This window comes from Molossus molossus, unplaced genomic scaffold (assembly GCF_014108415.1).
Source record: "Molossus molossus isolate mMolMol1 unplaced genomic scaffold, mMolMol1.p scaffold_m16_p_10, whole genome shotgun sequence".
NCBI lineage: Eukaryota > Metazoa > Chordata > Mammalia > Chiroptera > Molossidae > Molossus > Molossus molossus.
The window spans coordinates 23,370,869-23,382,236 of record NW_023425345.1 but is presented as its reverse complement, the minus strand read 5'-3'; the positions used below and the strand labels follow the sequence as shown (position 1 = coordinate 23,382,236).

At 36.8% G+C, this 11,368-nt stretch overlaps 1 protein-coding gene across 2 annotated transcripts; it reads left to right on the top strand.

The window, feature by feature from the left end:
* Nucleotides 1-2,765: 2,765 nt before the first annotated feature.
* On the top strand, nt 2,766-11,031 carry CLEC12B (C-type lectin domain family 12 member B). Of its 2 annotated transcripts, XM_036253084.1 has the most exons (7): nt 2,766-2,856; nt 4,507-4,512; nt 4,648-4,737; nt 6,613-6,831; nt 7,356-7,510; nt 7,711-7,826; nt 10,881-11,031. In XM_036253084.1, exons 1-7 carry the CDS (start codon nt 2,766-2,768, stop codon nt 11,029-11,031), a joined length of 828 nt encoding a protein of 275 aa, XP_036108977.1. The 2 variants fall into 2 exon arrangements, with proteins under 2 accessions (XP_036108977.1, XP_036108976.1); XM_036253083.1 differs by lacking the exon at nt 4,507-4,512 and having other exon boundaries at nt 4,639-4,737.
* Nucleotides 11,032-11,368: the final 337 nt, after the last annotated feature.

Sequence of the window (11,368 nt, the reverse complement as noted above, 5' to 3'; positions counted from 1 at the left end):
AGATAGAGATAGAGATAGAGATAGAGATAGAGAGAGACATTGACTGGCTGCCCTCTGCACGACCCCGGCCAGGGCCAGGGACCAACCACAACCGAGATACGTGCCCTTGACCAGAATCAAACATGAGACTCATTGGTCCGTGGGTTGACACTCTAACCACTGAGCCAAACCAGCTAGGGCCAGATGTACATTTTTTGTATATTTGGCCAGTGAAACAGAAAATGCTCTTCTGATTGTTTTTATTTTTTTCAAGATAATAGAAAACCAGATCACTCACTGAGTTTGAGGAAGGAAAGAAATTTGAGAGCTGAGAAAAGAAGAGAAAGTGGGAATAATCTTCTAGGAGATCACCAGGATAGACTGATCAGTAAGAGGGCTGGGAAGTTAATTTAAAAATATAAAATAAGGTCAGTTAATACAATCCCATTCAGCTACTTGTAGAGTTGGATTTAACCAGGCTGCATTTTTCAGATGTGTATCATGGAGGAAGAGATAAGCAATGAAGTTATAGCTTTAAGTAGGAAAATGATTATTATAATTGACCCTGGTGAATGGTCTAAGCCAGGTAAATTAGGAAGTACAGCATGAGGGATTTATAATATTAAAAAGATGACATGGTAATTACATTTGATATCTTAGTGGGCACAAAAGCCCGGTAGGTTATAGAATCACTATAAAAATTAGGCTAGAAAGATAAGAGTTGAAGTTAGAGAGTGAAATATATGAAACCGAGGTAACAGAGGAGGAACTTCTGATAGTAAAATTGTCTCAACCCTAGTGCAGTCTGTGGAACAGAATTTTCCATGACGATGGAGACATTGTATACTTGTGCTGTGCTGGTCCACAGCCAATAGCCACCTGTGGCTATGGAGCACATGAGGTATGACTATTATGACTAAGAAATGTATTTTTAATATTAATTAATTATAGTTTAAATAGTCACATGTGACCCTGGCTGGTTTGGCTCAGCTATTAGTCGGTCCATGGACAAAAGAGTCCCGGGTTCGGTTCCCATTAAGGGCACATACCTCGGTTGTAGTTTGTCCCCGTCTGTGGTTGGGGTCCTGTGGGTGACAACCACTCGATGTGTCTCTCTCACATTGATGTTTCTCTCTCTCTCTTCCTCCCTCTCTCCCTCCCATTCTATCTGAAAAACAAATAAATAGTCACATGTGGCTAGAAACTACAATATTGGAAAGCTTTAAAGTGTGATCACCATAGTAGATGGTTGATTTATGAATGTGGTCAAGGTTCTGGGAGCAATATCCAGGAACTGACAGCCAAAGGTATTGAAAGTATCACCTTGTTAAATTCTCACCATGTTGAAATCACTGATAATCATGACAGAAGTAGAGATGAACAAGGAGATTTAAGACAGTTAAAAAATGGTAAAAGAAAAATGTCCTAGAATTTGGGAGATGTCTGCAACAAGGTGTGCAATTTGATAGTGTAATCTGATCAAATGAGCTACAGAGATTCTGGAAGTTTTTAAGGAAGAACAGTATAGACTGCACTTTCTAAATCAATAAAATTATAAATAAATAATAGGTAATATAGTCTTTTAGGATAACAATAGTGGAAAGTGTATAGAAAGTGTGATCAATTTTCTCTTCCTTAGAGAAATAATTAGGAACCAGGTGAGATTCTTCATTATTGTTTAACTCAAGTATTATAATTATTATTTAAAAAAAATTTTTTTCTTTATTGATTTTAGAGAGAAAGGAAGTGAGAGGGAGAGAGAGATAGAAACATCGATGAGAGAGAACATCTATTGGCCGCCTCCCGCATGCCCCCCACTGGGCATCAGGCCCACAACCTGGGCATGTGCCCTGACTGGGAATTGAACCAGCGACCTCTTGGTGCATGGGTCAATGTTCACTGAGCCACACCGGCCGGACTCAAGTATTATTTCACATAAAATAGTAAGAGGTTAAATACTTTCTTAGGGAACTTCAAGGTATGTGAAAGAGTCAGGGAAATAGCAATACAAATGCAGTCTTTGCAAACCTTAGTGAAAGTGAAAAACCAGAACAGAAACTGAAAAACAGCTTGAGTACTCATTTCTATAATCACCTACTTGGTTTAACTTTTCCTCATTTCAATGGTCTCTGCCTTTACCTAATTTACCCAGAGTGGTAAACATAAACATAGATTTATCATTCATTTCCACAGTTTTGACAGTGGAGTTTAGTTGATTATGGACCCAGAGCCTTCAAACCTTTCTTCCTTGATGGGTCATGCCATTAGTTTAGAAAAAAATGAAAATAAACAAGAAATGTATGTACATTTATGTATTTAGAGATCATACAAAACGTTACTGAATTGTTATTATTATTACATTGCCTTTCTGCAGCTCATTGGATATTTGTTCCCATCCCTGTCCTGCAGAAATAGCTGACCTTTAACATGTGGAAAGAGGACAACCTGATCCTTTATCAAAACATTGAGAATCTTGGGATTTCCTGCATGAAACCAGCAGCCTTTCACTGACTCGAAGTACCTCTTCTTTGCTTCATAGCAAGAAACAGAAATGAGAGAGCAGTGTGAAATCTACAATACACTGATTTCTAAGGAGAATATTTGACTTCCCTCACTTTCTCTGCAGAAAAACTGTCATTCTGTCCTTACATAGATGGCAGTGGGATGTGTCTTGGGTCAGTTGAGTGTCTATATTAAAAGCTCCCAGCCTTGAAAAGAACATCTTGTTTCAGGCCTGAAGATAGTGAAACATTAATTACACAATTCATAGTAGTGCTTCTTCAGCTATGTCTGAAGAAGTGACCTACGCGACACTCACACTTCAGAATTCCGTCGGAGAAGGAAATAACCGGGATAGAAATAACCTCAGGAAAAAAGGTAAGGATTCAGAGAAAGCAAGACACGACCTCAGGGGGTGGGCAGGTGTTCAGGGCTTTGAGGTGCTAGTTTTGATGCCTATGCTAAAGAGTGGTGCTGCTGAAGCTTCAAAATGGAGTTTGTGGAATGTATTAGTAGAATGAGTGTTTCCAATATTGAGAAAAAATGGTGAGATATCAGTATATTTCATGAAGCCCTGTGTTAAAGTGAAAATGTTGATTAGACAAGCCAGAGTTTGGGGACTAAGAGGTTTCTTTTTATAAATGTAGTCCTTGCTATTTATACCTTGTGAGACAGGCCAGAGGAATATTCTTTTCGAAGGCACATTGGAGGGTTCTAAAATAGAGAAGGTAGAGGAAAACTTACTTTTCACAGATATAAATAACTGAAAAGGAAAATTGGAGGATGTCAGAAATAGACAAGAGATAGTTTCTGTTTTATAGTATTTCAAAAAAATTAGGGAGTTGAAATTCCCAGTAAAATTAGCAGTGTTGAATCAATAACAATGGGATATTTTTAGTATTTTATAGACAGTGCATCATATCATTATTAAAATATAATTGTGAAGTAAATGAAATAATGTCAGTGCTTTTTCCAAAGTATTAAGAAAACTGAGGCTAAAAAAAGTAAATGATTTAACCAAGTTCATACAACTGTTATGTGGTGGAGTCCAGACTTAGTTCTCACCTTTCACTCTCTCTCTTGTATCCAGTGGGAAGAAATGGCAGTCTTTGTGGTCAGGAATCCAATTTAATATATCAGGTTACATCCCTCACCCTCAAACACATTAGTTGACAGTTCAGGTTGTTGTCCTGAATGATGTAAAATGTATAAACTATGTTCTTTTCTTCAGAGTTATTTTTAGTTTAAGTGTGTGTGTGTGGTTTGAGAGGGGGTGAAATACAAAAGGAGAATGAGAATAAACTGTAAGTGTGCCTAGTAAAGATGGCTACACATTATTTTTTAGAAAAATTTAACTCTAATCCTTGAGAAAGAAAGAGTAGTACATGTGCTATGTGTGATAGTGCACCTGGAGAGTACATTAATCATTCTGAAATACTGGGCTGGATGCCATCAGATCTTGAATTAAGGAATAGGAAGTAAATAAGAGAACCATTTGTGATATACACAGGGTGGGGGCAAAAGTAGGTTTACAGTTGTGAGTACACAAAACACAATTTATGCTTGTTTAATTATTTATTAAATATGGTATTATTTTCCATGTGAATAACTGTAAACCTATTTTTGCCCCACTCTGTATATGGAATGTTAAATTTCAAAAAGTTATCTACTGGCTTTCTGGCCTTTTCTGTGATTTGTAAGTTAGATTACGTATTCATTCATTATCTACTAGGTGACAAATAAAATGAGTAATAGGTAAAAAACAAAATCCACAATAACTCTTGTCTTGCAGAGGTTTTTAATTTAAAAAACTTGGGATCTCTTCTATTGTTAGAATCATCCAGAGAACCCCTTTCCACAATGTCTTATTCATGAATTCAGTAAAGTTGGAGAAGAAAGGTGTGTTATGATGTAAAACAAAAACCGAAAACTGAGAAGGCACTTCCTCTTAAAGGAAATAAGAGTAAAAAAAGAAAAAAGGAAGAAAGGGAGAAGCACTGGTGATGGGGACCTCACAGAAGACCACAGAATACTGTTTTAGTATTTCTCTAGATAGGGGCCTTAGAGAAGCTTAGGAAGCTTCCTATGTGGGGTAAATAAACAACCACATGTAAACCACAGGGAGTTCTGTTTGCTCATCCCTCTGTTGGCTTTCTTCATGGCATCCAGCTCTATCCCACACATGGCGTTGGACAGCCCTGAGTCTGCTATCCCTCTGTTTGTTGCTGCTGATTGGGCTGGTGACCTTGGGGATTATGTGTAAGTATACTTACATCAAACCCAACAAAGATAATTAGGAAACACATTTGGTAAACTGTGTAAATTTAGATTGGATTATATGATAAGTGCTACATCATGAAGACTCAGAAAGTATTAAAATAATATTTACTCTCTCTCTCATTCTCCCTGTCTCCAAGGTAAACCAACAAGGAAATTCTTATTATGAAGATGTTACCCTAAATCGATTGCTTTCTCTTGATAAACTAGACTGAACTATGAAGCCAACTTTTAGTTTTCCAGTTATTGGTTGGAATAAGGACCCTCCCTTCTGTACAGAAAAACTTATTATCCAGATGGTGAGAAACAGAAAGCCAAGGAGAGTGGATTCGAGGGAGAACATGCCATTTTATTTACCTAAGACTTTCTACAAGACTGGCTAATCTGCTCACCCAAGACCTTTCTAGAGTCGAGAAACTTCTAAGCAGCAGAAAAAGCCTGACTGTATAAATGAACAGAGATACAAACAAGGAGGAAGAGTTACCTGATATACCTTAGCTACTAGATAGAAAGTTGAGCCACCTCCAACAATGGAAGCTCCATTCTCAAGCACAATAGTGAAAAAAGACTGTTCTCTTTATTCTGACCCATCATCGGGCAGTCAGGGCTGAACAGGATAGGGCATCCTGAACTAACAAGTGCAAAAACATCCCGAGAATACTCACCTGGTAGGATATTGTTAAATTTGTGATGTACAGAGTAGTGAGTGAGCACAGTATTCAATTCCAGGAGATTTGCAGTCAAGAAAGTTTATTTGCTGAATGGTACCAACATTTCTTCTGCTACTCTCATTTCTTTTTATATGTGTAAAATTATATGTGGATAATTAGGATTTAGATATACCTATTTGGATATATAAATAGAAGCTAATGATGTAATTTTCTCTTTTGAAAAGAAATATAATGTTCTATCAGCAGTAACAAATATCCAGTAGCTAATCATTATGAAGATTAGCAGTTAGTCTTCTACGCTGATGTCTGTTTTAAAAAATGAAGATGCAATATGTATTCATTGGTTTTCCATAGAAGGACAAATGTTTTTTTCCACTAAAGTGCAGTGCTTTGAGTGCACTGGTTCTTAAATTTATTCTGCTAGTGAATCATCTAAAGTACCTATTTAAATTGAAGATTTTTATGGCTCTAGTATCAGAAATGATCAAGCATCACATTAAAATCTTTTTTAAAAAAACAAACAAACAGCCCTGGCTGGTTTAGCTCAGCAGTTAGAGCATCAGCCTGCGGACCAGAGAGTCCCAGGTTCAATTCCCGCTAAGGGCACATAACTTGGTTGCAGTTTGTCCCTAGCCCCGGTTGGGGTCATGTGGGTGGCAGCCACTTGATGTCTCTCTCTTTCCTTCTCTCCCCCTCCCACCCTATCTGAGGATAAATCCAAAAATGTCCTTGGGTGAGGATAAAAACAAACAAAAGACAAATACCCTAAGTGAGTCTGATGTAAGTGATCTACAGATCATACTTTGAGATTCCTGCTGCCCAGAGGTTACTGTTCCTATCACAACAATTACAAGAACCAACTCCAAACAGAAAAAAGACAAAATTTCCACCAAATGAATGTCAAAATGTCTGTCACTGACTTAAATGAAATGTCAGAGATATGTAATTATTAATTCATTATTTTAATACAAGCACAATAATAATTAAAATATAAACAAAGTTATAAGGATAAGCTTTAAGCAATTTTAAATAGGCATCAAGTGTGTTTCTTCTGTGATACCTCCATTATTAGGAACTATTGATAAATGTTAAACAATGTAAGAAATATTTCTGCATTCAGAGAATTATCTACGGCTATCATGATAATGAGAGGATGTTTGAACTTGTTTACTGTTATGTCTTGGAGTTTTGCAGACCTCTAATGAAATTAACTCAGATTCAGAAAAATTGAGTCAACTTCAGAAAACCATCCACCAACAGCAAGATAATTTATCCCAGCAACTGAGCAAGGACATGAACTTTCCTATGGAGGAAGAATTGCTCAAATTACAGATCTCCAATCTATTGAAGAAGCAGAGACAAATGGCCATCAAACTCTGTCAAGAGCTAATCATTCACACTTCAGGTAATCAGGACTGCTGACTCGTTAGATCAACTCTGTCGTCCCTGCTTGGGTTGATTATGTTCACCACCTCTGGGAATGTGAGTTATGCTATACAATGACCGCTATGATGTTGCACTAATTTTACAGAAGACAAAGAAAGATATAAATTTATTTATTTATTTTTATTTAATATTTTTGAAAACACAGAGGCAAATTTGGAGAAGCATCATGGAATCATATCAATCTGGATACTTCAGCCTCTCACTTTATGGACTATTTTTAAGGGGTCCTGCTGTTATAAGAAGTTTAAAATATAATTGATAATTCTAAGGCCAGAAGACTGAGCCCTGAAAAGATCATTTTAATCACCATGGTCCCAACCCATAATTGGAGTGACTTCATTTTCAAAGGCTCCTAAAGCAGTATGTTTTCAGGGTGCTGGCTCTCAAACCCTATTACCAAATTAAATAATTCAGTTTCCAAAACCTTCCTCAATCACTCAAAAGTTGTTTAGCTTGTACATTTGGGTACAATTTCTTTTTCAGACCACAAATGTAATCCTTGTCCGAAGATGTGGCAATGGCACCAAGACAGCTGCTATTATTTTGCAACACATGAAGAGAAAACCTGGATTAACAGTAGAAAAAACTGCATGGACAGGAACTCCACCTTGGTGAAGATAGACAGCTTAGAAGAAAAGGTCTGAATTTCCTTCCCTGATGAGAGAAATTATCCATGTAATGTGCAGTAAAAAAATGGAATTTCTGATCCACACAATAGGAATTCAGTGCATTTTGAAGGAGAATTAATCAATGAGTTTAATGTATGTTCCCATCTCTCTTACTTCTGCAAATGGACATGTGGTTCTCACACAACATTTTTTCCTTTTCTCTCTCTCAGGATTTTCTGAAGTCACAACCATTACTTGAGTTTTCTTTCTTCTGGTTGGGGTTATCATGGGATTTGTCCGGCAGAAGTTGGCTATGGGAAGATGGCTCTATTCCCTCTCCATCCTTGTAAGTCTCTATTTGGAAAAAATCCACATTAAGAACCCTAAGAAATGGAATACTGAGAAGACAAATGTTCTGGTTTGCATTTCCATAATAATTAGTGATGTTGAACATCTTGTCATTTGCATGTTGGCCCTCTGTATATCTTCCTTGAAGAAATGTATATGCAGATCCTCTGCCTATTTTTTAATTTTGGTGGTGAGAACACTATAGTATATACAGATATCAAATTATAATAATAACTATACATTATTCATTAATGGTACCTCAAAAAAGTTAATTGTAAGAAGTATAAATCTAGATACGAATAAAAGTACAACCTGTGAAGAAAAGAGAGCTTGTAACAAACACTGAAGGAGGACCACCTTCCTTCACGTGTATGACAAATATGTCAAGACATTGAACCTCACCTATTAGTTTAAATTTCTTTCTTTAACACAAATAATACTATGTTCAAAATACTTTATAAATATTAGCCCTATGATTAAAACACTGTTCTAGTCTCATTGTATAGATGAAAAGCATGTCACAGAGAGATTAAATAACTTGCTCATGGCCACAGCTCATCAGTGGCCAAATCAGGACTGACTTGTGGTCATGGGCTCAGCCTCTCAGCCACCCTGGCTCTCCAATGCTCACAATGCAGAAGGGTCATGTTTATTATAAGAACATACATTAACACACATTTAAACTGAACAATTGTCAGCTATTTTCTAACAAAACCTGAATCTAGAATGGTTGATTAGTTAAACAATTAATTTTTATGATGGAGACTTGCCAATTAAACTATATGGCAAATGTTTTTCATGAATTCACATGAAACGCGTCACAGTTTTGATAAAATATTTAAAGTATTTATAGAATATATAATATTCTAAAAGTTGCATTTTTGGCCATGATTTAAAGATATAAAAAAATAGATGTCAACTTAAAAGTATGTCAAGGGCACATGGTTTTGCAAAATTCTTTTAGCGACTGACAACAAAACCAAATATTTTAAGGAACACCCCTCATCCCAACTATGTTCAAATTATACAATTATATTTTTATTTTTAATATAACATTATATTTGTGTATTAGATGAAATTTAAAAGCATTAGCATCTTTTGGGTATAGTAGGTGTTTTCACTTCCCGACCCCCATCAAGTTACTAATCTATTCAACTCCTATTTCACTCTTTTTTTTGTTTTAATCCTCACCTGAGGATATTTTTTTATTTATCTTCAGATAGAGTGGGAGGGAGAAAGAAAGAGAGAGAGAAACATTGATGGGAGAGAGACACATTGACTGGTTGCCCTCCAACCAGGGCCAGGACAAACTGCAACCATACCTGCCCTTGACTGGAATCAAACCCGCAGCTCATTGGTCCACAAACCAACGCTCTAACCACTGAGCAAAATGGTCAGGGCCTATTTCACTCTTTAATAATGCCTGTTGTCAGAGATTCCTTAAACCAAATTATAATTGTTCATTTTCTGTCAAAGATACTGTGCTTTGATTGTGACTCAAAAACTTCTTTTGATAACAAACAATATGGTTATACTTTTCTCCCTGGATTCACTTGATCTTTGTTCATTTCCCAAGTTTTGTCCTGGACTTGTCTACTCAACTCCAATCCTCTCACTCCCTGATCACCACTACTTGTCATATTAAATTGACTAATCTGGTTTCACATCGATAATAATGGAAAAAGCACATGTAAAGTAATAAACACAACCAAAAAATGACAGTTGCTCTTCGCAAATGCAGCAATATTGGGCATGAAATGATTAAAAATTAATCCGAAGATAGACTGAGGGTTCACAGAAGTAGCACCCTGACACTGTGCAAGTTCAGCTGTTTCCATTTTGGAATTTAAGAAGATGTGTCCCTCCTCCCAAAAGAGTTTTAATCATCCCTAGCCCCTCCTTTCACTCCTAACTAAAGTATGGAGGACGCGGCCCCCAGAGCAAGTTTCAGAGCCCGTGAACACTGACTCCTGGAGACTGAGCTGCCCCATAAACCAGTGTGTCATTCTCAGGGTAGTGCGATGAAACTTCAGCATCACATCGCCATTTCTGCTGAGTCAAGGCCAGTCTGAGCAAGTACATATACTCAGAATAAGGTTTAGTGAGCTCAGCCCAGAAGCAATATATATATATATATATATGTGTGTGTGTATATATATGTATATATGTATATATGTGTGTGTGTGTGTGTGTGTGTATATATATATATATATATATATACATACATATATATATATATAATCTGCAATGCAGATTTGGGGAAAAAAAACAATTTGGGGCACACAGATTTAGACCTGAAGAGCATAATTTTTTTTTTTTTTTATCCTCACCCGAGGATATTTTTCCATTTTTTTGTACAGATAGAGTGGGAGGGAGAGAGAGAGAGAGAAACATCGACGTGAAGGGACACATCGAGTGGCTGCCACCCGCACGACCAACCAGGGCCGGGGACAAACTGCAACCGAAGTACATGCCCTTAGCGGGAACCGAACCCGGGTCTCTCCGGACCGCAGGCCGACATGAAGAGCATAATTTTCTAATTACATTATTTAAGTTATCACCGATTCCTCAGCAGAAGACCTAGGGACTTCTACTAGGACCACATTTATTTCTCTCCTAACTTTGTCTTGTTCTCTCTTCACACTCCACATATACATAAATATATACAAAATTATGCTCGAGTATAGTAAAATGTAACAACTTTTTACCTGAAAGGTGATTTTTTTCTTCATAAAGTTCTAAAAGAAAGAAAACAGTACTTCTACCAATATAATCTGAATTGGGTAGTTTCTATCATGTTAATGGAGAGAATACAAAGTCTCAACCCAGAATTGAAGTATCCCTCTTAAATAATTCTACCTGGAGATATAATTAACTTGAAATAAAGAACTCACATCTGCCAGCTTCAGGCACTTTGTTGGGTTGTGGAAGCAGAAGTCTCTCAGCATTCAGATATTTAGTAATGAAGAATACTTTAATTGTGGTCGAATTCCAAATATTTGATGTATAAATTAATTTTTAAATGTATAATTAATTCTGAATTAATTTTCAGATTTAGTACTATAGAATATGCCCAGATCAATGGATCCAAAGGATGTGCCTATTTTCACAAAGGACATACTTACATTTCCCGCTGCAGTGCTGAAATTTCTTGGATTTGTGAGAAGACAGCTGCATTAGTGAACATGGAAGATTTGGATTAACAGGCTTCTTCCAAATTTACCAAAAAGTAAGGGACTTGTGGTAAAGTTCATGTGAATAAGGGGACAGCTACCCTACCAGAACCAAAAACAGATTGAAAAGGAACTGTGTATTGAAACTATCAGACAAATAAACTTGTTTCACAGAACATTCTCCTTCTCATCGTCTGATGCCTTCTGATCTGATGTTCTGGTTATTTCTGGGGACCTAGGGAAAGAGCTGTTCTAGGGCCCCATTGTTCTGTCTCATAATCATTTCACTGACTTTCCTATCTCAAAGAAAAGACTATTTTCTTGCTTTGTTGTTACGTATGCACAAGTGCAACAGGATGATATGTAA